General features: G+C 39.4%; 1 protein-coding gene across 1 annotated transcript in view; it reads left to right on the forward strand.

Annotated features, from left to right (window-relative positions):
- Window positions 1-22,160, forward strand: part of EPB41L2 (erythrocyte membrane protein band 4.1 like 2) — a 119,244-nt gene that overhangs the window by 53,079 nt on the left and 44,005 nt on the right. Inside the window, exon 4 of the mRNA XM_086632080.1 lies at window positions 17,977-18,081. Coding sequence (XP_086488206.1) covers window positions 17,977-18,081 — 105 coding nt within the window. The remainder of the gene's footprint in view (window positions 1-17,976; window positions 18,082-22,160) is intronic.

A 22,160-nucleotide genomic window follows, 5' to 3' on the forward strand; every position in this document is an offset into this window, starting at 1 on the left:
TTTGCATGATATTGTAACTAACTGGTCAGCTGTGGTGCCTAGACTGAATATCTGAGTTATGAAGAGTAGCTAAAATTTGCGCCTTTTCTAAAACCAGACATCTAGATGTATCTTTCAGATTGATCTAAGGACAAAACAGTGGTGATGTTATGCATTTCTTAGACCCAGCTGATTCCTTGGAAGTATTCCCATTTTTGTCCAATATACACTGTTCAATTTTTGACGTGGTACTAACAATACAAGTCATGCGGCAGTGCAGGCTTCTGCTTGAAGCCTTTTGTCTTCTCCTCTGCCATTTCATTTTCTAGTCTCTGTCAGTCAGTTGCTGCACTGTTTGATTGTGGATTTCATTAAGCTTCCTAGTAATTTAGTTGCTTTCTGTGTACAGGTCCTTTTCTGTACTGTAATATAGTACTGGATGGATACCATTAACCTGTCTTTCGAGATCTTGTGAAACTGAGAGGAGACTAAAACAAACCTACCTGTTTTCAGAACTTTCAGAAGTTTCATCACAACTTAGTCTTATTTCTTGCGTTAGTGCTGCTTTCTCCAAACCTATTCTCTAATAAAACTCTTCCTATCAGATCAGAAATGTATTCATTTTTTATCAATATGAAATACTCCTTGGGGAATGTCTTGCTGCAGTTTGCTGGGATTTTTAAAGTTTGCGTTTTATAGTTGTTAGTAATAAAAGCTTTCTGAAGCCTCCAGTTGTTAAGTAAATCCTATTCTTGATGTTAAAACTGAACAACTTCAGTGTATGTTTCTTCAAGTACAATATTTCAGCCCTACAGGGTTCTCTCCCTGACGATGTCAAATGTAGATGACTTCACCCGAAACTGTCAACTGTAAAAAAGCAATAGTGAAGCCCTCATTAATGTTAGCCAAGACTGCTTAGTTTTATGCTGTGCTTACAGAAGAAAACATTTTGTGAGAATAAATAAACATGAAGGTGAAAAATATACTACAGAATAATTGCTCTCCAGAAGAAATTGTGTAGGGCCATGCATGCTTATGGTCTAAATTTGCAGGAATTTTATCACCTAAAAGCTCTTGAAAAGTCTTTTTATTTATATATTCACATATATGGAGAAATGTATACAGAAATTATATATAAACCAAAAATTGATAGACTGTGAAATAACCCCAGAGTTGTTCTTTTTTATTATTATTATTTCACATAAATCAGGATGTTTAAATCTGAATGCTGTCTCTGTATTAATTAAAGGTTATATGAATTTGATCTTCCTGGGCTTTTTTCCCCTCAAAAAATGAGACACAAATGAAGTTGTGGCTCTCTTACTGTGATAGCGTTTTGCATGTACAACTGAAAGAATCTGTTCTGCAGTATTTTAAGACTATCGGATTTACTGAAGTTACTAGAAGAGATACGTTTCCTGATTGTTTGTAATAAATAAGAATTCGCTCTAAGAACAGAAGCAAAAATTAAGGAGAGGGACAAAGTGGAATAGAAACAGTCTGTTTTTTATATATATTTGAATCATTTATAGGACATGAGCAATTTTATAAATAAATTCATCTTCTTAAATATATGTTGAACTTTTTATGGTCTACTACTGTACCAGAATATTAGAAGTCTCAGAAAGCTGCTTCAACTGCTAACTGAAACTTCAGTCTGTGCTCTCTGCGATGGATCCTAGTAGATCAGTTTCTGATATGATCTTTTCTTCAGTCTTCCTTTAATTTTTAGTGTTTGGGTAAATGTTGGTTTATTTCTGCTTTACAGAGTAACAATGTGAAATGATACAATATTTAAAAAGCAAATAAACAAAACCTTTGCAATCTAAACACAAAGTGCAAAGCCCAGTTTACCTTGGTTGACTTTCTAGTAAATCAAGTGTTCATTTGCAGCAATTTCCATGGTCGAGACATTCCTGATGCTTCTTCAAGTTTTTATTATGCATTGTAGACCAACTTAATTATTTTTAGCTGTTTTAGAGACACTTCTGTAAAGAAATGTACTAGCTAGTAAGGAAGTAAAACAAAGAAATTGCTTATTTTCATTACCGTTATTTTGCAGACAGCTTTTGGCAGAAGCCTGCTTCTTTCTGATTGCCATCTTAAACCTTTACAATGGCTCAGATTTTATTATTGATTTAATATGTTATTTCTTGGCATGTTTTTTATTTGAATTACAGTCATGTTCCTTTTTTCTTGTAGAAGTGAATCAATTTGGATTCACGTAACTTCAAAGGAATGCGATAGAAAACAAAATATGTCCCAGCATTTTATTCTGTTAAATTTTGTCGACATTCGTTCTTACTGCATGTGTTTTTATATGAGACAATAGCTGGGAAAGGGCGTAAAAAGAGGTGAAGCCTTGATGCTTCAGTGTCAGCATGCAGATCAATGCTGTAGTTAATGAAAGGCCATAGGGATCTCCGCAGTGACTAAATACTGAAACTTTTGTGACCGATTGCTAGCTGCAATATGCTACAATTAATTTGTAACAGCTGTGCAATCATAGTGTAAAAGTACTTGGAATTTGAGTTCAGATATTTTATGCTTTAGATTCACTGGAGTCTTCATAGTGGGTAGAATCTTGAAGTGGGTAGTAATGCCTTGTTTATTTTCTTATTTTCTTTTCTTTTAAAAAAAAATACTGACGCACTATTCTTAGTCCGTAAGCTCAGTCAGAAAAAACTAAGGTGTTTTCCAACCTAGAAATTCTATGAAATTCTATGAAACTACTTTTACAATTTGATCATCTTATCAGTAAATAGTTAATGGCAAAAGCCTGAAGATGTAATAGGGAAGTTTATGGAAAAAAGTGAGAGTTGGTTTAGGGAACATGTAAACTAGACACACAAGTCCTGTGGGCCTTTGTGGGATGCACCTGAGCGCACAGTGAGCTGGCTGGTGTTACTGCAAAGCCATTCTTGATTATCTCTGAAAGGTTCCAGCAGTCCGTGGAGGTTCCTGGGACTTGGAAGAAAGTAAATGTCATTCCTATTTCCAGGAAGGAGGATACAGGAAATGACAGGCTGATCACCTTCACCTCAGTATTTGGGAACATTATACTGCAAATAATCCTTTCCAAACTTTCAGGACAAGGTGTTTGGGAGTAGTCAGCTTGAATATCCCAAGGGGAAGCCATATCAACGTATCAGCCATCATCAACGCTGTGATGTTGACTGGCTTTGTGGATGAGGGGAGCTGTGGGTATAATCTCACCTTTAGCAATGTTTTTGAAACTGTTTCTTGTACCATAGTTCTAGACAAATAGATGATGTATGGGCTAGGTAAGCGGACAGTAAGGTGAACTTGGAAACTGACTGAACTACTGGGTTCAAAAGGTTGTGATCAGCAGCACAAAGTCCAGCTGGAGGCTGGTCACTAATGCTACTCTGAAGGCATTGGTACAAAGGCTATTAATGACCTGGATGACGATACAAAGTGTGTCCTCAGCAAGCTTGTAGCAGATGATAAAAGTAGGAGATATATCAGAGGGTTGTGCTGCCCTTCAGATGGACCTGGACAGGCTGGAGAAATGGGCAGACAGGAACCTTGTAAAGTCCCACAGAGATACAAAGTCCTATACCTGGGAAAGAACAACCCCATGCACTAGTACTGGCTGGACTGATTGGCTGGAAAGCAGCTTTGCAGAGAAAGAACTAGGGTTTGGGTAGGAGTCCTAGTGAACAAGCTGACCATGGGCCAACAAAGAGGCGTTGCAGTAAAGAAGGCCAACAGCTTTCTGGGCTGCATTAGGAATAATGTTGGCAGCAGGTCAAAGGACGTGGTCCTTCCCCTCTGCTCAGCACTGGTGAGATATGCTTGCAGTGCTGGATCCAGTTCTCAGCTCCGCAGTATGAGAGAGACGCAGACATTCTAGAGAGCATCCAGCAAAGAGCCACAACACTGATTAAAGGCTTGGAGCATCTTGAGAAGACTCAGGGACGTTTTAGCACTGTGTACAAATACCTGACTGGGGGATTAGTAAAGAAGATGGAGCCAGGCTTTTCTCACTGGTGCTCAGTGACAAGATGAGAAGAAATGTGCACAGACTAAAATACAAGGAATTCCATTGAAATGTGAATGTGGGGGAATATCATTAGTGAGGGTGATCAGACACCAGAACAGGTTGTCTAAAGAGGTTGTGGAGGCACCACCCTTTGAAATAGTCAAAATCGGAGTAGACAATCGGAGTTTCACTGATCACTGATTCACACTACCATCTTGACATTTTGCGAGGAGCTATCTAGTGAATGCTGTGCTAGCAGAGTAATCCTTCTTCTCACACCTAGTCTTGCTGAACTGAAGCTCCGTGATGTTGGAGGCTTAGCAACGCCACTACTACCTCTTGTGGTGTGGCATATCTTAGAATCATAGAATGGTTTGGGTTGGAAGGGACCTCAAAGATCATCTAGTTCCAACCCCCCTGCCATGGGCAGGGAAACCCTCCACTACACCAGGTTGCCCAAAGCCTTATCCAACCTGGCCTTGAACACTTCCAGGGATGGGGCATCTACAACTTCTCTGGGCAACCTGTTCCACTGCCTCACCACCCTCTGAGTGAAAAATTTCTTCCTTATATCTAATCTAAATCTCCCCTCTTTCAGTTTCATAGAATCAATTCATTTATCTTTGAGGTGAAATGAAAATTCTGGCTTAGGTACTTCAGTGCAGTATTAATCCTCATGCCAGCAATACTTGTCTGGGCTCTACAATTTTCACTTAAAAAGACACCTTTAAAATAATTTGGAGCTTACCGAAAATGTGCTATTGCTGGAAAAAATGCAAATGTGAAAACATCATCACATTCAGTTTAAAATACTTGTCATATTTTAAGGTTAATTACTGTATGAAGGGAAACTCCACTTTTTTCTTTTTCATATCTTCTTAGGTTCTCAAATGCAATAGTTTTGTATGTGGTCCTTTTAGCAAGATGGTCACTTCTCACTTTTTTGTTCCACTTGCAGGAAAAAACGGTTCCATAAAATCTCAGCCTTTTATTGCTGTTGCCCAAGTGCTTGGTTTTCTCCAGCTTTTTTTGAAATAAGACAATAAATTCGTAAATAATGAAGAACTTAGGCTTGTTCCACACTTGTACAATTTGAAGACTATCCTTTGAGACTTTATACTGTCTGGGAGTACAGATGAGTTCAGACAATAGCATCCCTATCAGTTCTTATTAAAAAGCTTCTAAAATAGCAACTCTTTTGTTACTGCTTATTGAATTCTGTGATCTAGGCCAGCTGTTTAGTCTGACACCTATCTTTTTATTTCCCTCTATTTTTCTTTATTTTAAAAAATAATCTTAGTATAGATTAAGGTGGTAGCTGTTGTCCCGTGTCTCAGTTCTGACAGCTTTTTACTTTAATTTCCATTCTTTTTTCTATCTGTCTTGTTTTTCTTTTTTCCTGAAAGAACAGAATATCCACTGAAAATAGTCTGTGTGCTTAGCAAGAAATGCAGTTTCAGTAGACTAGAAACTGCTCTCTTACCTGCTTACCATGTGGTAGTTAAGATTTCTATCCTGCCTATATTCCCTTTTGCTTTGTGAGCTTAATGTTCTAGACATATTTGTGGCTGCATTTCAAATTTCTTCAGCTCCAGTGCTTTAAAACATTTCAACATACTTAATTTTTTATAACATGGATTTTGAATTTTGGGTATTGAAAGAATTAAACCTTATTTCCTATAATATCTTATACAAAAAACAGCTATTTCCTTTCCCCTGCCCTTTCCCTGGCCTTGAAGCTGGTTTTGTTCTTTATTTTGCAAAGTGATATGTTTATTATAAATTTAAATTAGAATAATTTCTCAAACAAAGCTGATTTGATATAGAAAGGATTTTTCAAACTTAAAAAAAAAGGATATTTGATTCAGTAAGATGCTAGTGAGCTTTTTGTAGAATACATACAATAACTGGAAAAGAGGTTACAGTTTTTGGTTAAAGTTGATGTTCAACAAAAGAAATTCATCTGGAATTTGTTTTTTATGTGTATTATCTCAGAGATTTAGACTAAGCAGCAAAAGCTCTATAGGGTTGGTCTGGACCACACTTTCCATGCATCACTAGGCTGTTTTAGATGTTTAGTATTTATCAAGGAACAAATGTATAGCTGAAAATTGGGTTCAGCTATAGTCCTAAATGCTTGAATTCTGTATGAAGCTGAGATAGGTGATGAAGTGAACAGGTGAAGTCCTGCAACTGTGATATGACTAAAGACAACTTGTGTATGTTGAGATACCTGTTTTCTGTCCTGGTTACCACAGACTGCGTTTTGTGATAATAATCCTGATATTGCTTAGATCTTGTCTGGGTAGCTGTGAGCTGGGTGATGACATGTGGCAGTGCCTTTGTTTTTAATTGAGGGAGTGAAGGAAAAGAATTCCCAAGGCAAGATTGAGAAAATGATAATCTTAACAAATATTTGTTGGTTACATGAAGCAGGCTTACTGTTTTCAAAAAGTGAAAGGTACTTGTCTCCAATCCTTGATAATGTTTTCATGACCAAACTCAAATGTTACCATTTTATCCTTCAGTGCCTCTCAGTCTCTTAAATGTTCAGCAGCGTCTGTGTTTAAAAACATCAAAAATTGTATTTCAGTATGTGTATTATCAACACAGTTCAGCTCAAAGAGAGCAGAGTTAAGTTACTTGGAGACTAGCCTTCCCTTAACGCAGTTTTTCCTGTTTTCCAGAAGTTGCAGTGTAGCTAAATCTTGTGTTTGAGTGGACACCAGTTGCCGCAAGGTCCCCTCACTTCATGTCCTTGATCTATTTAATTAAGATTGGCCTTTCAAAATAATTGTGTAGCATTTCAAGTACCAAATTCGATCACTTAACCTGTCTCAATTTCTTTGACTGTAATTCTTTAGTGCAGCCAGTGACTATTTAATCCAGCTGACTTTTCTTCCTTACTAAAGATGTCAGCATGAGAGTCCATGGCTGCTAGTCTACCCACGTATTAAGAAGCTGACCTTATTCTGAATGCCCTAATTTAGCTACTTTAGAATAAGAGTTGTGTACTTTACTATTGAAAGACAAAACCATCTTTTAACACACAACAGTGTTAAATTTGGGGAGAAAATATAGGTGTATCTGCAGATGAGTCACACTAATCTTTTTTCCCAAGCATCTTCTTCCCCCACCCCAGCACAGTTAGTGAGGTTGACTTTCAAGGGCTGGACAATTTGCTGAGGTGAAGCTGCAGTGTGTCCGACAGTCACCAGCAGACAGGGACAGTAAGGAGATTTTTGTGTCTTACTAGCTCTTCTGTTCTGTGATTATTTGTTTGGTTTGGTTGGTTTGTTTATTTGTTTTTAATAGCTGAGCAACAGTTGTGAAGATGTTCTGGAATTTGGTTTGATCATAGAGTTTCGCAAGTGCATGTTGAAGTACTGATGTAAAATTTTTCCTGTTTACACAGGAAAAGTGGGAGTGCTGTAGGGCTTCTTATCCCTATCCCCTGTAAGCAAGGGTTAACGCTACATTATTGTCAACTGAAAAGGGCAGGGGTAGAAGTAGGTTTTGCATAAGGAATCGTTTATTATGTCACTCTTACTTTTTTTATTTTTCTTTTTTTTTCCCTGGACTCTTCAGAAAGGAGTTGAATTTTGGGGACAAATGTTTATAGTGAACTCTGATGAATATGTACTATCTTAAAAAAAAAAAAGATAGCGACACAAATTGCAATGCAATTATACACTTAGTTATATCAGTACAAAATTTGCATGGATGTGCACTTTGTTCTAACTGGAATTATTTTAGTTTATTTTGAATGGATTAAGTACATGTGCAGACTTAACCTGTGTTATATGAATAAAATTGGCATTTATTACAGTTTCAAGTCTAGTTAAAATTAAATTGACGTAACTTCTGCGTAACAAGACATTTTCTTGGAATCTGTATTGAGTCCAAAGCACTTTTTGGGAAAAGAATATATATATATATGACATGCAGAATGCATTGAGAGAAACTTCAGAGTAAAGAAGAATTGGTTTCTGACAGCTAATTTCTGTGTGTGTCTTCTCTAACGTGTTGTGTCATTTGTTGGTGAGCGCCACAGAATAATAAGAGATGCTCAGTTAGGAAAAAAAAGCTTTAACATGTTGAGATAACAAGCTTATATATGAAATTGTCTGTGGGGAAAAAAAACCCCAACAGTTTATTTATGGTGAATCAGCATGGTTTTTCTGCGATACAGACATCTTTGCAAAGGGCTATAATTTGATGCTGTTCTTTCATAGTCCAGAATTTGTCATCAAATGTTGCTGTACGAGTACAGGTACATTTGTACCCCTCTTGTTTCTTTGCCTCTTGTATGTTTTGTATGTTGAGAATCACTTTAAGTTCTTTTTTGCCTCCACCTAGTGTTGTTTGACAATGGAATGATTTATTCTGGCTTGTTTTTGCAGGTCTTTCCTGTTGCCCAGGGCATGCCTGACATGGTTGATGTTTGGCTTCCAACATAAAACACATCTCAGATATTTCTCTTTTTTGAGGATTACTTTGTAAATTAATTTATCACCTCTGAGAGTAATCTGTTTGTTCTTTTGCCCTTAGAACTGTTTATTTCGCCTTAATAGATTTTCTCACTGGTGTCAACTTGCCAGTTTGAACTCTTAAGTTAATAATTCTTTTTCTACAGGACTGTTTAAACAGATATTTCAGCTTCTTTTGTGGTGACTTCCTTCAGTTCTCATCTACCTTTGTACTTTTATTATTTTGCTTTTGTAGATGCAAATTTGAAGGACCTGGTTTATAGTCTTTTTCTTGAGTATAGCTCCTCCAAATATGTTTGTCTGAATGCCAGTGTAGAGCCAACATTTAAGGTACTCCACTATTGCCCAGAAAAGTCCATGACCTGTCAGCATAATGAAGCTGAGCCAGGTGAAGTCTATTCCTCTTTTCGTTGTAATTTGAAGTTCTTACCGTAATGTTTCATGGTCTCTGATTATTTTTTTTAATGGTTTTTTTTTTTCCCCTCAGAAATGAACTGTAGTCTACCATCAGTATCTCTGTATACGTTGGTATCTTGGGTAGTTGATAAAACATGTCTCTGTGGTCTCTAAATGATTACTCTGCATCTTGACTGCTTGCTCTGAGGAATTAAAAACTTTAAGTGGAAGCAGTGTTACGAACTTTGAACCAGACACTCTACAAACTTGCTTTATTTTGGTTTTTGGAAACTCAGAAAATTTCGTAAGGAAGCAAAATAATCACAATTGAAATCTTACATTTAAGCCCTTTAACTTTTAGTGTGAAACATGTAAAGTTCCTTAAGTCTGCAGATTCCATATTAACAAAATAGATCTATCTTCTGCATTCTGTAGCTTTAAAGGAAAAGTGTCCAAAGCTCTTTATCTCTAGGAAACTTCTGAAATATATCATGAAATAATGTTATATGGAAGTATTATACTAAAGAAGATTAGTTATATGTACACAATGTGTGGATAAGAGAGAACATAAGCAATTAATTAAATTAATTTATTTTAACCTTAAAACTATTTTAAGTCTTAGAGATAACAACCACGTAGCCTCAGACTCTTCAGAGTAATGTGAGAATGTCTAGAGAGTAGGAAAGAGGAAGAAACTATTGTTTGAATAGTTCTAGAGGGGCATGACTTAAAACAGCTTTCACAGGCTGTGAACTGTTAGAGACTTTCAGTTACCTTTTATTACTTTCTTTAAAGAGAGTTCAGTTAATTTACAGGGATAACAACACGTAAGTGTATCAGAGAGACTTGTCAAAGTATGTGAAGATGAAAGATGTTCAGTGGTATTTGCCAAAAATTGTAAGTGATGGAATCTTTGCTTATTTGAAATGATAGAACCATATTAAAGGATAAAATAATTTAGGTTCATGATTCAATAGTGTAGCGATGGCAGTTGAGTTTTAATAGCTTGAGTGAGAACACTGTTGGAATGTTTGAGATTTAATTCCTAGAAGCAATTTTTAAATTTTTTTTTAGCACAGTGCAAATGACATAACTTTGAACTTCTTTCCTGATAATTGACACCTGTGGGAGCAGGTGTAAGTTATTAATCTTTTAGGATGATCTACATCTGCCTCCTGCTTTCATGAGGGAAAAAAAAATCAACTTGCTTTTTTTCTTCCTCTTGTTCTATAGTTTCTTAGGTAGTCGAGAGGAAATTTTGTTGTTAAATTTGAGATCTGTGATAAAGACTTGTTCAGATTTTCTGCTTTAAATATAATCTGGGTTTTAGTAGAGGATAATGTAGTCTAAGCAAACAAAAAGAAGTGCTAACTGCATAATGATTACTAGTTAGAAGCAAATGAAGATCCTATTGGGTTTGTTTACTGCATTCAGTTGGTGGTCTAATTAAATATTTATGACAAAAAACATTTAAAGGATGCCAGCATTGACCGTATTTTATGCACGTATGAACGAGTGAAATGTATTGGAGTTGACATAGGTTCTATGATTACTTATGGTTTGCTAATACAAAGTAAAAATACTTTTCCTTAATGTACAATTAAGATCAGTTTTTAACCGTGGATTGAGAAATGAATGAATGAACTTGATATGGAACAGATGTTTAATTGTAGTTGAGTTTTGATTTGCAAATCTTTATTTCCTGGCTGCTCAGATATGTAGACTAGCGTTCGAATAAATCTGAGTGGTCTGTTTAAGGTATGACATCTTTTATTTAGAACAAGAAAAATAGGAATGACATTAAATTTGACACATTTCTAAAATATTGGTCCAGATTGAACAGACACCGCTGTAAGTAATGTTTAGTGTGAAGTCATCTCAAAGCCAAAAGGTTCTCTCTACATCTCTGCAAAGCTCATGCAGAGGGAACCAAAACCCTTTCTTTCACCTCTGGCATCACCATAACCAAATGAATGTATATGGTATAAATGCTCTTATTTACATAGTCTGAAGGTACATACCAATTTTGGCACCAACATACAAAATAAGAATAGTACCTTCCTCGCTCTTTCAGTACTCAAAGTATTAAATCCTGAAGGAAAGAGAGATTTGCCAGGGTTTTAAATAAGATCTGAACATCTTCCTACAAATTGAAGTGGGCAAAGAACTCTCAGGAAGGTTAGAAGTCACAAATGAGTTCTGAAAGTTTTACCCTGTGCCTGAAGTGAGTTTTGTATCCTGTATAAACATGGCCAGCTGTGCAGCTTCGTTTCAGTGCGAAAAGGGGATGTCACAGTGATAGCAGCAATGGGCTATTTTTACAGTTTGGAAGAGTCATTGTTTGCCTTCCACAATACCAATGTAACTTCTCAGTTGTTTTTCAAAGCCTGTGCTATTTCCATGGTGGTCTGTTGGCACCATCCATCCCAACCTATTGCTCTGGTAACACTTTGGCTTTCCTCCAGGCTGTTTCTGCCGAAATCACTCCCTTACATCCCTGGAAAACGGTTTGCATCTAGCCAGATCAAATCCCTGGTCCTCCAGGAGGAGGTGTTACTGTACAATAATGCCTGTCCTCAAAGGGATTACAAAGAAATTGCAAAAAGTTTGGGTTTGCAAATTTTTAAAACTATATCACGATATATTAAAAAAAAAACCCAAACTAGGAGTCTTTTAATTTTTTAAGTCGGATTTTATAATGAGAACTGTTGCTGATACTGAGAGGCTTCTTAGGCTTTTGAGTCCACAACAGAGCTCTTTAAATGCCGCTTTCTGATGCTATAGCTTCTTTGTGTTGTGCTGCTGTCTAGAATGTAGACTAACACAACTTGACCTTCCTGGCATGGTGGTGTTCTCCTTATCTGGAAGAGCTTTAAACTTACAAAAAGATCTTTAAAGATACAGTGGACGTTGCCAGCGTATCCAAATTCTGTTTGACCATGACTTCCTAAGAAGAAACTGTGCAACATTTTACTGTTATATTTGCGATACATATCCTGTAAATTTGACTGCTTTATGTTTCTGTATGTCCAAGACTTCATATTTATCAACAGTGGTTTTTAGTTTATAAACTTTATGAAAAGCTACATAATTAGTAACTGGCTCTAGAAGTGGACTTAATGATAGCATATATTATTTCTGCACTAATCTGTAGATTCTTTTACTGAAACGTATATACTTGGAACTTGCATTTGCAAGGTGCGATCACTGATGTGAACAATGATTTAGGGAGAAAAATGATATCTATTACATGCATCTAAGCAGGCTAGGATTCTTTAAACCCTCTCTTGCTTATACTTTTCCTGCTTTTGAGTTAGCTCTTCTCTATATAACTGGGTTTTTGTTAAGACGAAGGTGAGGCTGTCAAGAGAAGTAAGTGGTTACTTCAGGCTGCTGGGGGAAATAGTCATCTGTCTTCCTGAAAAGTAAATTTTTTAAAAGTACCAAACAGCTCCCTATTTCAGAAGTAACTCTGACTTTGGCTTTCCGCTGCCTCACTGCGATGCTTGGGCCACTCAATGTGCTCATTTTATTAGTGTTTCTTTTTTCCTGATCTTCGGGACTGTAATGTCTGCTGAACAATGCAATGTTGAATAAATAAAGCTTTGGATTCTTGGGGAATAAAACAACAATGCATTCACTATTTGCTCAGTGCATACCTTCTTGTCCCCGCTCTCCCTCCCCTCCTGTCCTTAGTGTCCTGTGCCGCGGAGCCGGGCTGGGGCATACTGTGAGCGCTCCGCCGCTGGCTGCACGGACAATGGCTGCAGTGTCGCCAGGGACTACACAGGGGCCGTTGATGGCCTTCCTGTGGAATTGCAGTGATGTATGGCATCTGCTGAAATCTGTAGGATAAGCAAATGCAAAAATTCCTTTAAAGCTGCCAGGCTTCTGAAAATGCCATGTTGTGGCCTCATTGATAAATGCCACAAATAGCAGAACAGTCGTGAAAGAGTTGGTTCAAACCGGGAGACTGCATGCCATTCATTTTCAGATTTCAACTGTGGAAAAAAATTCTCATCTTCCCCATTCTGAGTATGTGTTGTGAGCCGTCTGCTCGAAAACTTTTGTCTCCTGTCAGCTGCCGTCTCTGGTACAACGAACCTTTTCCCTGAAACCCAGTGGACAGAAGTGGGGCTGGGGCCAGCTTTTCATTACCAGCAATAGGAAAGGATGGGATGCCCTTGTTTACGTTCCCAGTTCCAGGTACAAGAACAACAGATAAAACTTAAGGGCAAATTGCCATTTGCTTAAAGTGCAGTAATACTGAGCTACAGCAAGCAGCGTTTTTAGGAGTGTCTGATTACTATTGTGAAGTACCAGACTACAGCATTGAAACTAACCTCAAATAAAAGTGTGATTTTTTTGTTGTTGTTGTTATTTTGTTACTGACTTCCACAAATACTATTTTAGGAAGAATAAACTTCTTTAAGACTGTGTTTTATTTTTGAGTATCCAATGGATTTGTTGGGTACTGAGAGAGTTCATAAATCTACAGATAGAAGGCAGCCTTCTTACCTAGCAGAACTAGAACTCTGGACTTCAGTAGGGCCAACTTTGATCTTTTCAAACAATTGCTAGGAGAAATCCCATGGGACAGAGTACTAGAAGGTAAAGGAGCCCAAGATAGTTGGTTAGCCTTCAAGGACCTCTTCTTCCGAGCTCAAGACCGGTGCATCCCAACACGTAGGAAGTCAAGAAAGGGCACCAAGAGACCTGCATGGTTAAATGGGGAACTGTTGGGCAAACTCAAGTGGAAAAAGAGAGTGTACACATCGTGGAAGGAGGGGCAGGCCACTTGGGAGGAATATAGGTCTGTGTCAGAGGATGTAGGGAGGCAACTAGGAAAACTGAGACCTCCTTGGAATTAAACCTTGCAAGAAAGGTCAAGGACAACAGAAAGGGCTTCTTCAAATACATTGCAGATAAAACTAACACTAGAGGCAATGTAGGCCCACTGGTGAATGAGGAGGATGCCCTGGAGACAGAGGATAAGAAGAAGGCAGAGTTACTGAATGCCTTCTTTGCCTCAGTCTATACTGCTGGCGGCTATCCTGATGAGCTCCGGAACCCTGAGGCTCCTGAGGAAGTCAGGATAGAGGAGGAGTCTACCCTGGTTGTTGAGGACTTGGTTAGGGACCAGTTAAGCAACCTGGCCATCCATAAGTCCGTAGGTCCTGATGGGATGCACCCGCAGGTGCTGAGGGAGCTGGCAGATGTCATTGCCAGGCCACTCGCCATCATCTTTGCTAAATCGTGGGGAACGGGAGAGGTGCCTGAGGACTGGAGGAAAGCAAATGTCACTCCGGTCTTCAAAAAGGGCAAGAATGAAGACCCAGGTAACTATAGACCGGTCAGCCTCACCTCCATCCCTGGAAAGATAATGGAACAACTTATCCTTGGTGCTGTCTCTAGGCATATCAAGGATAAGAGGGTCATTAGGGGCATTCAACATGGCTTCACTAAAGGGAAGTCATGCTTGACAAGCCTGATAGCCTTTTATGAGGACATCACCCAGTGGGTGAATGATGGTAGAGCAGTGGATGTGGTCTATCTTGACTTCAGTAAAGCATTTGACACAGTCTCCCACGGCATTCTCACAGCTAAACTGAGGAAGTGTGGTCTGGATGATCGGGTAGTGAGGTGGATTGTGAACTGGCTGAAGGATAGAAGCCAGAAAGTAGTGGTCAATGGGAGAGAGTTCAGTTGGAAGCCTGTATCCAGTGGAGTCCCTCAAGGGTCGGTACTGGGACCTGTATTGTTCAACATATTCATCAATGTCTTGGATGAGGGAATAGAGTGCATGGTCAGCAAGTTTGCTGATGACACTAAACTGGGAGGAGTGGCTGACACACCTGAAGGCTGTGCTGCCATTCAGAGACACCTGGATAGGCTGGAGAGTTGGGTGGGGAGAAATTTAATGAAATACAACAAGGGCAAGTGTAGAGTCTTGCATCTGGGTAAGAACAACCCCATGTACCAGTACAAGTTGGGGACTGAACTGTTGGGGAATAGCACAGGGGAAAGGGACTTGGGGGTCCTGGTGGACAGCAGGATGACCATGAGCCAGCAATGTGGCCTTGTGGCCAAGAAGGCCAATGGCATCCCGGGCTGTATGAGAAGGGGTGTGGTTAGTAGGTCGAGAGAGGTTCTCCTCCCCCTCTACTCTGCCCTGGTGAGGCCACATCTGGAATCTTGTGTCCAGTTCTGGGCCTCTCCGTTCAAGAAGGACAAGGAACTGCTTGAGAGAGTCCAGCACAGGGCCACAAAGATGATTAAGGGTGTGGAGCATCTCCCTTATGGAGAAACATTAATACAAAAGGAGGGCTAAAGGTCACCTCCAGCCCCTACTGGACTCGGGGTACGTTAGTCACTAGTGATGAGGACAAGGCTGAGGTCCTTAATGCCTTCTTTGCCTCAGTCTTTAATAATAAGGTTAGTAGTTCCCAGGTGAGCTGGCCTTTGGTGTCTGAGAGCAGGGAGGGAGAGCAAATCGAAGCTCCTGTGATCGAAAAGGAACAGGTCAAGGATCTGCTTCTTCAGCTGGATGCCCACATGTCTATGGGGCCTGATGGTATCCACCCGAGACTCCTGAGAGAGCTGGCGGATGTCATTGCCAAACCCCTGTCCATTATCTTTGGGCAGTCTTGGCTCACTGGGGAAGTTCCGCTGGACTGGAGGCTGGTGGATGGTACCCCCATTTACAAAAAAGGGCGGAAGGAGGATCCAGGGAACTACAGGCCTGTCAGTCTGACCTCGATGACGGGCAAAGTCATGGAACAGGTTATCTTGAGTGCTATTAATGAGCACATACAGGTTAACCGGGTGATCAGGCCCAGTCAACATGGGTTTATGAAAGGCAGGTCTTGCCAATCAAACCTGATCACCTTCTATGACAGGGTGACCCACCTGGTTGATGAGGGAAGGGCTGTGGATGTAGTTTTCCTTGACCTCAGTAAAGCCTTTGATACAGTTTCTCATAGTGTTCTGGTTGAGAAACTGATAACTGCTGGCCTGGATAGGCACACCCTCCTTTGGGTTAAAAACTGGCTGGATGGCCGGGCCCAAAGAGCGGTGGTAAATGGGGCTAAATCCAGCTGGAGGCCGGTCACCAGTGGGGTTCCCCAGAGCTCAGTGCTGGGTCCAGTTCTGTTTAACATCTTTATCAACGACCTGGATGAGGGGATTGAATGTACCCTCAGTAAATTTGCGGATGACGCCAAGCTGGGAGGCTGTGTCGATCTGCTCGAGGGTAGGGAGGCCCTTCAGAGGGATTTGAACAGACTGGATCGTTGGGCTGAGGCCAATGGCATGAGCTTTAATAAGGCCAAGTGCAGGGTCCTTCACTTGGGGTATAAAAACCCCAAGCATCGCTATAGGCTCGGGGAAGAGTGGCTGGAGAGTTGCCTGGCGGAGAAGGACCTGGGGGTCTTGGTTGACTACCGGCTTGATATGAGCCAGCAGTGTGCCCAGGTGGCCAAAAAGGACAATGGGATACTGGCATGTATCAAGAATAGTGTGACCAGCAGGAGCAGGGAAGTGATCCTGCCCCTGTACTCGGCACTGGTGAGGCCGCACCTGGAATATTGTGTCCAGTTTTGGGCCCCTCGCTTTAAGAGAGAGATTGAGCTCCTGGAGCGAGTCCAAAGAAGGGCGACTAAACTGGTCAAGGGGCTGGAAAATAAAACTTACGGGGAGCGGCTGAGGGAGTTGGGGCTGTTTAGCCTGGAGAAGAGGAGGCTGAGGGGAGACCTGATTACAGCCTACAAATACTTGAGAAGGGACGGTGGGGAGATGGGGGAAGGGCTCTTTACATTAGTGTTGGGTGATAGAACAAGAGGAAATGGGTACAAGCTTAGTCAGGGGAGATTCAGGTTGGATGTTAGGAAGTATTTCTTCTCTGAAAGGGTTGTCAGCCACTGGAATAGGCTGCCCAGGGAGGTGGTTGAGTCCCCATCCCTGGATTTGTTTAAGAAAAGGGTGGATGATCTACTTAGGGATATGGTTTAATGGGGATTAGGGATGGTTGGACTCGATGATCTCTAAGGTCTTTTCCAACCTAGAAATCTATGAAATCTATGAAATCTATGAAAGGCTGAGGGAGCTGGGTCTCTTGAGCCTGGAGAAGAGGAGACTGAGGGGAGGCATGTTTATAAATATGTAAAGGGTGACTGTCATGAGGATGGAGGCAGGCTCTTCTCAGCGGCATCCAATGATAGGACAAGGGGAAATGGATATAAGCTGGAACATAGGAGGTTCCGCTTAAACATGAGGAAGAACTTCTTCCCAGTAAGGGTAACAGAACACTGGAACAGGCTTCCCAGAGAGGTTGTGGAGTCTCCTTCTCTGGAGATGTTCCAAACCCATCTGGACGTGTTCTTGTGTGATCTGATCTAGGTGGTCCTGCTCCGGCAGGGGGATTGGACTAGATGATCCTTTGAGGTCCCTTCCAATCCCTAACATTCTGTGATTCTGTGATTCTTATTTTCTGCCTCTCCACACCTCTGCATTATAGACAGCTGGACATGTTGCTTGTGTTCTGCTTACACTTGTATGCTACTTCTACTCGTCTGATCACTGACTTTTAGTGGTCTGCTTGTTCTGTTTGTCTCTTGAAGATGATGATACACTTTATTTTTCTTGGGAATTCGTATAATGTGTTTCCTAAAAGTTATTGAGATGTGTGCCAAAATGCTTGAAATGCAGACATTAATAGAAATGAACACTGTAGGAAGTATATTCATCTTCAGAAAATAATGATATAGAAAAAGTTGACTCACATGAAGTAGTCTTCTGTTATTTTAAAATAAAGATCCAGAAAAACTAAGAACTGTTTAGTGACACTTAATGGTGGAAAATGTTTAAATCAATTTAGGTAATGAGTTTTCCTGTGCATTCAAGTCAACTTTTTTGATGAATTGAAAAAAAAATTGAAGCGTCTTAATTTTTTTAGTGGTATATATAGCTTTCAAAATATGGTGAACAGTGTATCGTAAGAAAGCTACAGCTTTATATTCTATTTTATTGATATTTTAAATTTTCCTGACTAGTACCTAGTACCTGTAATTAAAGATTTACTTATAATACTTTTATTCTTTTCCCCAGAAAAGAGCAAAAGGCCAAGTGCTGTTTGACAAAGTATGTGAACATCTCAATTTACTGGAAAAGGACTATTTTGGGCTGTTGTTTTATGAGAATTCAGAACAGAAGGTAAGCCTGTATGAGGAGTTTTTTGTTTATTTTTCTATATTGCTTCTAACTTCAATAGTTTACTGAGGTATATTGTATTAAATGTATACCATTAGAAACATTTGAGTAAAGTATTGCAAAATGCCAATTCTAGTCTGCTGTAAACTTGCACCATTTGCAAGATACTGGTGTGTATGTTATGATACCTAATAAAGCTTCATTTATTATTTAGGGTGGGGGAGTATTTAAAATACCTGCATTTTTGAGAGAACTAATTGACTAATTGCTAGGCTTTACAGTGAAACAATAAACCACCCCTGCAAGTGAAGACAGGAAATTTTAACTCGTATCTTTGCCTTAAATGTCTTAAACACCCCAAAGTTCTGAACACTTCAATTTCTTACTTTTTTTTAAAAAACAAAAAAAAAATTTAGATGATAAATAATACCAAAAAAAATCTTCTACCTGACTTTCGAGTAATTTTACTGCATTTTCCCAAATATATTTAGTAGTGCTTTGAAGAGGAACGTGAAGGAACTGTTGCCCCTAAGTCTGTAACTGTTAGGCTTCAGAATCCCTTTTTCCAGAATTTTAAGTTTAAAGAAAATTTTGGCATTTGTAAAGATGAAAGTCTGGACCAGTGCAGAGTATGTCTCTCTTTCCCCACCCCCCCTTTTTTTTTTTTTTAACTTTTTTTCCCCTTTTTTTCTTTTTTTTCATTTTCTTCCCTTTTTCCTTTTTTCCTTTTTTTCCTGTTTTTCCTTTTTCCCTTTTTTTTTCCTTTTTTTTCCTTTTTTTCCCCTTTTTCCTTTTTTTTTTTTTTTTGTATTTATTTGTTCTAATGTACTTCTAGTTGCTCTTGCAGATTTCTTGGTGTTTCTTAGTCATATTAATGGAGGAACAGAGCACCACACCTTAAAAAGAACCTATCTGTTTTTTCATGTGTTCACCTATGTGTATAGATGTAGTTATCATTGATACCTAGCTATGGTGTATTTACCACACGAAGTGGGATTCCAAGGTTTTATGGCGCACTGAGAATGATGTGAGGTTATTTGTTTGAACTAGTTAAGCTCCTGTGAGGCATAGAGGTTGGGCAGGGACAGTAACTGCAATATTGTTGCAAGTTCTGGCTTCCTCAGAAACTCCGGACAACCAGTGCATTCCTTAAAATATCTTCAGTTGGGGGGAAAAACTATCGGCCCACTTTAGGCATTTAGCTTGCAACTAGAGATTGATTATCAGAGTTGAACTATTATATTCTTTGGAGAATTCGCACGGATGTCTTTCAAAGTCTGAGAAGGAAACGGACAGAACATTTATTTGTGGATAGGGAAAAGGAGGTAGTCTACCTAAATTTCCCCATTTAAATGAGTTTTCTTTTTGTTCTCTGAATCTACAGTGTTTGATGCTTGTTAAACAGGGATCGTCTGTGTGCTCGTTGCTGATGATTTGTGAGCTTTTCATTTTAATTTAAGTTCCAAAGCTATAATGGTAGTTCTTGTCTTGTGCAATTGACATATATTTTACAAATTCAGATGTATGTACATAATGATGACCGTTGTGTTCTTCATTAGATTTTTGTTTTTACTCACACTTTAGTACGAGCTAGTTGTCTGATTTTGTTTTCTTTCCACAATAATCAGCATTCTAAGATCAGTATCTAGAAATACAAGCAGCAGCAAGGTAATTTGTAAAATGCTGAAAGTGTTCGTTGAATCTGGCTACTGTATGACATAAGACTATGTCTAGATAATGAGGTCTCTGTGGTTTGATTATTTTTGATATCTCCAGGCTAAGTCTGGCACTCTCTTGAAAAGAAGAGCAGATCGCTTGTCACCTGAATTACAGATAGCAGCAGGCTTTTAGTTGAAAATTTCTGGAGAAATCTGTTCCAATTTGTTTTGAAGACTAAAAAAGCCCACAGCTGTTGGATTTTGTTGTCCATACCAATAAGTCCTTAGTGTTATTTGGAGAAAGGTAAATAAGAGTCTTCCCTAGCAGATATGCATTTCCCACCTCCTACTTTCTATTGCAGGCTTAATCTTTATTTGTGATGAACTGCAGGAACTACAAGATTTTGAATGCCAATGAGTAGCAGTGAAGGAGGGGTTTATTTTAGATATTTCCAGGCTGGATAGCCCATATGCTCTAGATTTGTACCCAAAGTGCCATTATATGGATAGTGCTATGCCTCTGGTGCAGCTCTAAGTTGCAATTGCCATGTAAATGGGAATACCCAGGTTTTCAAAGAAGGATTTGAAAATATCACAGAATCATAGAATCATAGAATGGTTAGGGTTGGAAGGGACCTCAAAGATCATCTAGTTCCAACCCCCCCGCCATGGGCAGGGACACCCTCCACTACACCAGGCTGCCCAAAGCCTCATCTAACCTGGCCTTGAACACTGCCAGGGATGGGGCATTTACAGCTTCCCTGGGCAACCTGTTCCAGTGCCTCACCACCCTCTGAGTGAAAAATTTCTTCCTTATATCTAATCTAAATCTGCCCTCTTTCAGTTTAAAGCCATTGCCCCTTATCCTGTCATTACACGCCCTTGTAAAAAGTCCCTCTCCAGCTTTCCTGTAGGCCCCCTTTAGGTACTGGAAGGCTGCTATAAGATCACCCCAGACAATTCTCTAAAAAAATGGGCTTCTCTAAAAATATGGCATGAACCAGTCACTTGGCTAAGTGCTTACAGGCTTTTATGGGTTGGACAGTCTGTACTGTAACATGTGCACAGTTGTATAGGTGTGTTTATTTTTACTGCTATTGTCACTCAAATTACCTAATTTAAAGCTACTGGTTTTTTACAACGCCGTGTTTGGAAGTTCTTACACCAGTTATGGTATGAACTGATGATGTGAACTGTGGCTACTGCAGTGTCTTAATATGGCAAATTACTGGTTGTGTGCTGAGAGAGTTCCCCTTCCTCAGCTGCTGTTTCTTTCCTGCTGGTAAGTTTGAAAAAGTATAGCTGCACAGAGTGTGCTCAGTAACGTTGGAGCACTCCTTTTTGTTATTGAAGAGATTTTTTTGGTACATGGATGAAGACTATTTAAATTATTTTCAGTATGTTAAATATTTGTGGTATGTTTTTAATGAATTCCGTGCTTCTGTTTTAGGACTTTTAAGTGTCTCAACCTTTTTTCATTCTTTTAAAAAAAGAAGAAAACATTTAACATTTTATGTTTTGATTTAATTGATAGATAGAGGTGGAGGGGGAGGGGCTGATCAATTGTGTTCAGCAAAAGCTGCCAAAGAAAGCCAGGAGACTTGGGACTTCAACTGGTTGTAGAGTCTTCTCTTTTGTTCACCTCTGTAGTAAGTTTGAATTCTTTTTCCATCTCAGTACCAGTTCTTTCTCATGCATTTTGTTTTTCTCCTGTTGTGACTGTTGCCCCTTCAGATTAAAATGCCACAAATCTCTGACCACCAGGCCTGTCAGTACTAAGTGCTGAATGATGTGTTTTTCTCATTCTTGTGCACTTATCACAGCCACCCATTTATGAGCCAGCTGTTGAACTCGACGGCAGCTGTGGGGTGTGGAAACTGAATGCCAGGCACTCTTTTGAATTAGAGCTGCTCCCTAATGCACCATTGGGGTACCATTGGAGGAGGAGCCCCATTAACTTTTCTCTATGGGTGTTCAGTGCAGCTGGGAGAGATGTTATGTCTTCAAATCAGACTGATTTTTGTTAGCTTTAATACACATTTTAAAACTATTTAGGTCAAATTACTCATTGATAATTTCTTTTGTGGTGTTGCAAATGTTAAATTTATCAGTCTAGAGTTTAGTTAGTGATTTCATTGCATTACACTGTCAAAAGTTCATGAATGCTCCATTCACGCTGTAATCGGTCTGCAGAAGTGTTAGACAGCTTCTGCTCTTGCGTTCTGGGCGCCAGCTGGAAATGCTGCTTTCCTGGATTTGTACAAAATACTTTTGTACTGGTAGAGAACATTTTGTTCTTTGACAATTCATTATTTTGTCTCATCTATAACCTTACCATTCACAAATTAAACAAATAGATTTCTGCCTACTGGAGCAAAGTAATGTATATACACTTTGTCTTTTGTTTTGAAAGACAGACCTGTC

This window comes from Tauraco erythrolophus, chromosome 2 (genome assembly GCF_009769465.1).
Source record: "Tauraco erythrolophus isolate bTauEry1 chromosome 2, bTauEry1.pri, whole genome shotgun sequence".
Taxonomy (NCBI): domain Eukaryota; kingdom Metazoa; phylum Chordata; class Aves; order Musophagiformes; family Musophagidae; genus Tauraco; species Tauraco erythrolophus.